Source organism: Gymnodraco acuticeps, unplaced genomic scaffold, assembly GCF_902827175.1.
Source record: "Gymnodraco acuticeps unplaced genomic scaffold, fGymAcu1.1, whole genome shotgun sequence".
Taxonomy (NCBI): domain Eukaryota; kingdom Metazoa; phylum Chordata; class Actinopteri; order Perciformes; family Bathydraconidae; genus Gymnodraco; species Gymnodraco acuticeps.
Window position 1 is genome coordinate 257,173 of NW_022991238.1, and position 4,616 is coordinate 261,788.

Genomic DNA, 4,616 nt, shown 5'->3' on the forward strand with positions numbered 1-4,616 from the left:
AGGGGAAGGACTCAGGAGGAGTTAGAAAACTTACAGAGCAGACAAGAGTGGTCAGATTACATCTTTTTAAAATAGCTGAATAAATAAAACACTTCTTTGCAAAAACCTCCATGCACTATTTTCACTTTAATTTTACAATATATACATATATTACTGGCTGCTTCGTCAATACTTGCATACCTTATGTTTACTTTACTTCTTTTTAACTTCCTTTTTTTGGGGTATTTTATTTGGATGTGGTACTTTTTGCCTCTTTATTGCACTTTACCTTTGATGTTGTAATGCTGTACATTTCTCCAATATGGAACAAATAAAGGATTTCTATTTCCGAATGTAGTTAATGCAAATAATTAAGACAAGTCTGCCTTATGCATGTGCACAATTTAGCACGTTTTAACTATTTTCAACCCACAGAAGTCAAATGATGTACCAACACAAAATGTTCCCTCCTGCCATACACAAGGTTATGTGTAATGAACAAGAAAAGGCCCTTTTTAAAATCTTCAAAGCAAGAGAACCGTCTTGCCAGAGGGAGGCAGTGTTTTCATTCAATGCACATTAACATTCTTCACAGCATCCATTTTGCCTCCCAATTCGTAGCAGCTCTTAAGCTTCAAAATGATCGCCAGCCACAGAAGCAGAGAGCAGCCAGTTATCTTGTTTTTGATGTGGGCACTTTGAAGAGCTGAGGGCTGGCAGAGGGGAGGCCGGAGAACAACAAGGCAATAAAAGAAGAGATCTGAGAGGACGGAGGAATGTGAAGAATGGGAGGCTCAAACCTCCTTCAGATGACGGATGGAGGCACTGTCACACTCATAACGTGAAATCTGCTTGGAAATCTTATAAAGTTATGTTTATGAGTTTGTTCAGGGAAATTGTGACCACCAAAGCAGAGGAGTGAATGTGAAACACTCAACCCCACCTACAGGAGACAGAATGAGAAGCCCTTTTGATAGAATATCGCGTCTTTGGATCTAAACAATCCTTAAAGAGGCCTTGTTAAACTGTGTGGGTTTTCCTTTTCCTGGTTATTTAGGTTTTTGTGGTCTGCAAAGGCTATTATCCTGAAGTGCCCACTCCCCTGCATGAAACACCTCAATTGGACTCCTTTGTTTACTTCCTGAACATAGTGACATCACTATCTAACACTTGCACTTCTATTGGCTAGTGCTCCAACACATTGTGATCAGAGCAGACTGGGCTCTGGTTTCAGACAGAGGGTGAAAAGAGGTGCTGCAGCACAGGCAGTATGAGAGAAATAAAGAGCTTTTTGAACATTAAAGCATTGAAATGTCGCAGTAGAGGCACTGAATACAAATATAAAACTGAAAATTAGCATCATTTGGCCCTGTTAAAGCACACAAGACATCTCAGAACAGATTTCATACCTTGAATAGTTTTGTGTTCCAGTTTGCCGCAACATGTGTTAGCGTGGTTCTGCTTTACATCTGTCCTGGCAGCTGGTCAGGGAATCATCTGGTCACCCTGCAGCTGAACATGCTTTGTGTTTACACCTCCCACATGAAGCCACAGCAGGGGATTCAAATCAAGGGAGAGTTTAAACGACATAAACATATTTTAGTAGAGAGTAACCCATGAGAGAAAACACCACACCATCGTGCGCTTGGTTCTTGGTAAATACTTTATATGCAATTGTTTCTTGATCTTTGCAAACACTGTATATAAAACACTTAAGGTAACATTTTTCAAACATGTAAAGCGCGTCTGAGCTCTCAGACAGACATGACACAGTAATCTACAGCCTTATAAACATTCGCCCCCCCTCTGGCCTGTCCATACACACCCCTCACCTTCACACACTTACACACACGCGCACAGCCACCGCGATCAGGCTCTCCACTTATTATTCACAGTAGGTTTTATAACACTGTTTCTGTATCGTATGATGGTTCTCAACATCTTTTTGTATTATTTAAAATAGCTATCAACATTTATGCTGTAATATTTGGAAAGTGATAAATGTGTATTTATTTACATAAGCTTATTGAGCAAGACTCAATTACAATGTGTGTGTATAATCGTATGTAGGTGTGTATATGTATGTGTGTGTGTTGACCAGAGCCACCTGATCTTTCTGAGTGAGTTTGACCGAAGGCTTTTTCCACTGATAGCGTCCAATACAGTCCCGTTAGAAAAGAAGAGGAAGGGGTTCTGATGAGTTTTTGCCCCACATTGGTACATCGTTGCAGGGCAGCAGAGGGACACTGGTCACCTACTGCCCTGTACAGAGTTTCTGTGATAGCATGAGGACATTATGGGACACTGAAGTGATGGCGGGAGGCGCTCACAGCACGTTGGACTCATCGTACATTCAGCAGAGGCCATCAGTCGTTACGTTGGACGGCTGTGTTTTTAGCGACTGGCACATTTAGACTCATTTCATACGAGATAAAAGTAAGAAAACGTGGCAAATGGTCACAGTACCATGTCTTGATTTTTTTTAAACGCATCAAAAACGGATGCTTGAGAAGTCTTCCAGGTAATCATTCGTATCCTCCCCCTATCTTTCAGACACAGAGATGCAAGCACTCACATGTACATTCATATACACTAAGTACAGAAGCAATTACACACGGACAAATTGTTTGGCACGCACACATACACACAAGGACCTGGGTAAGAGACCAAACTAATGTGAGAGGAAAGTGAGGCACATAATCTGAGAGGAGAAATCCAGCCTGAATTTTGGTATACTCAAAAAAGGAACTGATTAGGGAGACAGGCCTGTGATTACTTCTCAAATGTAAAATATACAGTCTCTAGCACCTATTTTCTAAAAAAGGTGCTGGATCTATAAGTACCTTTAAAATGACACAGTGGTAGAAGCTGTGTCTCCATCGTGTTAAAATTAAGAAATGTTGGGTAGGGTACCATGATAGTTATAGTGCTTAAAGGCTTTTCCTTTCTTTCACATCCTCATTTGCTTTTACCAAGGTCGAAGGCATTGTAACAGAGATTCAACATTTAAAGAATTTATGTGCTCCAATAGTCTCATAAACTCTGGGTTGGGACCTCGAAATAGGTAACACGCCTATTTCTGTGGAGGTCCCTACATGGCAAGAGTAGCAATAGATCTGGGGTCAGAAGAACAGGGAATAAAAGTTTGTTGTTGTTTCCTGGGTGAAAAAGCTTAAGAACCACACACAGAGTCTCTGCTGAGTGCAAGAGTAACAGTGGTTTGAAGATGTAGATGGAAACGTCGAGTGAATCTCTTGAGGGCGTTTGCAAAGGTCCTTGAAGCCCCCCGTTAGGTCTTCGAGGACCGTTTACTCAAAGTGGCAGCACTTTGCTATCCCTGTGTGTAAATGTAGGTCTTTTGTAACTCCTTGTAACTCTACCTTCCATTGCCAAACTTCACTATCCTGTGCGTGTTGGTTCACAGGGTCGGTTGATATTGTTCCAAATTGATAACAGAAAGAAACAGTAGGGGGGAGATGAGAGAGAAGGTAATCTGTCCATCCATCCACTCTGTTAGGATGGGCCTCAGGAAATCAGGCGAGTTTTCGATCAACCGTCGTCCGGGGTCGAGTCTTCAGGGGAGGACGAGTCCTCGGCAAAGTCGTCCGACGAGCCGCTCTTGTGGATGCGTCCGTCGCTGCGCATGCTGTGGAAAGTCTTGCGGAAAGCCTCCATCATCGAGTGCGCCAGCTTCTTGGCCTCCAGCTTGCTCTCGCACTGCACGGCGTGGCAGTCCATCTGGAAGGTGAGGTCGTCGTTGATCTCCCGGTAGATCCAGGCGAACACGTTGGGTCTGACGCTGTGGTCCGCCGTGCAGTAGGCGATCCGCGCCACCTGGTAGGTGTCCATGGTTACCGAGGCCTCGCCGTGCCCGTCCAGGTGGTGGAGACGCACCTGGAAGGGCCGGATCTCCAGCAGAGAGTTACACTGCTGCTGGCCGTGCTGCTCCACCAGACCCACCACCGCGGACTCGGTGCAGCCGGACAGGAACTGAGTCCCAGAAATAGTCACCTTACCCAGGTAGGCCACCTGTAGGAAGACACACAAAGGTACACTTAGTCTTTTGAACAACACCATTTATAACAAACCTACATATGGAAAAGAGCGATGAATACACCGTTATCATGTCTGCAGTTTTTCACTTGACGAAAAATGTAAGCTGAAAATGAAAAATAAACAGGGCTGAAATCCAAAAACCCTTTAAAATCCTGAAAGGGGCTTTCTCCCTGTCCCTGATGATTTATAACATAGTTTACCAGACAAAGTTACCAATAAAAGACACAGTTGAGGGACAGAAACAGATACAACATATTTCAATATTCATCTAAGATTATTCAACAGTTTTAAAGATGTTTGTGGCGGTGCTGATTCCAAAGAAGTGTCTGAATAGCACAAATGTGGCCATAATGATTATAAAATGCATCTTCAATTAAAATGAAATGCCTCTTCAATGATATAGAAATGCATAGATAAAAATACATTAATAAAGAAAAAGGCACCAGGCAAGAAAAAAAACATAAATAGTACTAGAAATCTGTTCTGATCCATAGTAGAAAGGTGATTTTTAATCTTTCAACTTCAGCATGGTTTTAAGCATGCATCTTCAAATAGATAAGTAAAGACAGCAATGTAAAAGG

General features: G+C 42.5%; 1 protein-coding gene across 1 annotated transcript; it reads right to left on the minus strand.

The window, feature by feature from the left end:
* Positions 1–1,623: 1,623 nt before the first annotated feature.
* Positions 1,624–4,071, minus strand: pid1 (phosphotyrosine interaction domain containing 1). The gene has a single exon (XM_034239447.1). It carries the CDS (start codon positions 4,054–4,056, stop codon positions 3,529–3,531), a length of 528 nt encoding a protein of 175 aa, XP_034095338.1. The 5' UTR covers positions 4,057–4,071; the 3' UTR covers positions 1,624–3,528.
* Positions 4,072–4,616: the final 545 nt, after the last annotated feature.

Excerpts from the sequence above, each read along its gene's own strand:
- pid1 (XM_034239447.1), bottom strand. The coding sequence starts at position 4,056 with ATGGTGTTGTTCAAAAGACTAAGTGTACCTTTGTGTGTCTTCCTACAG.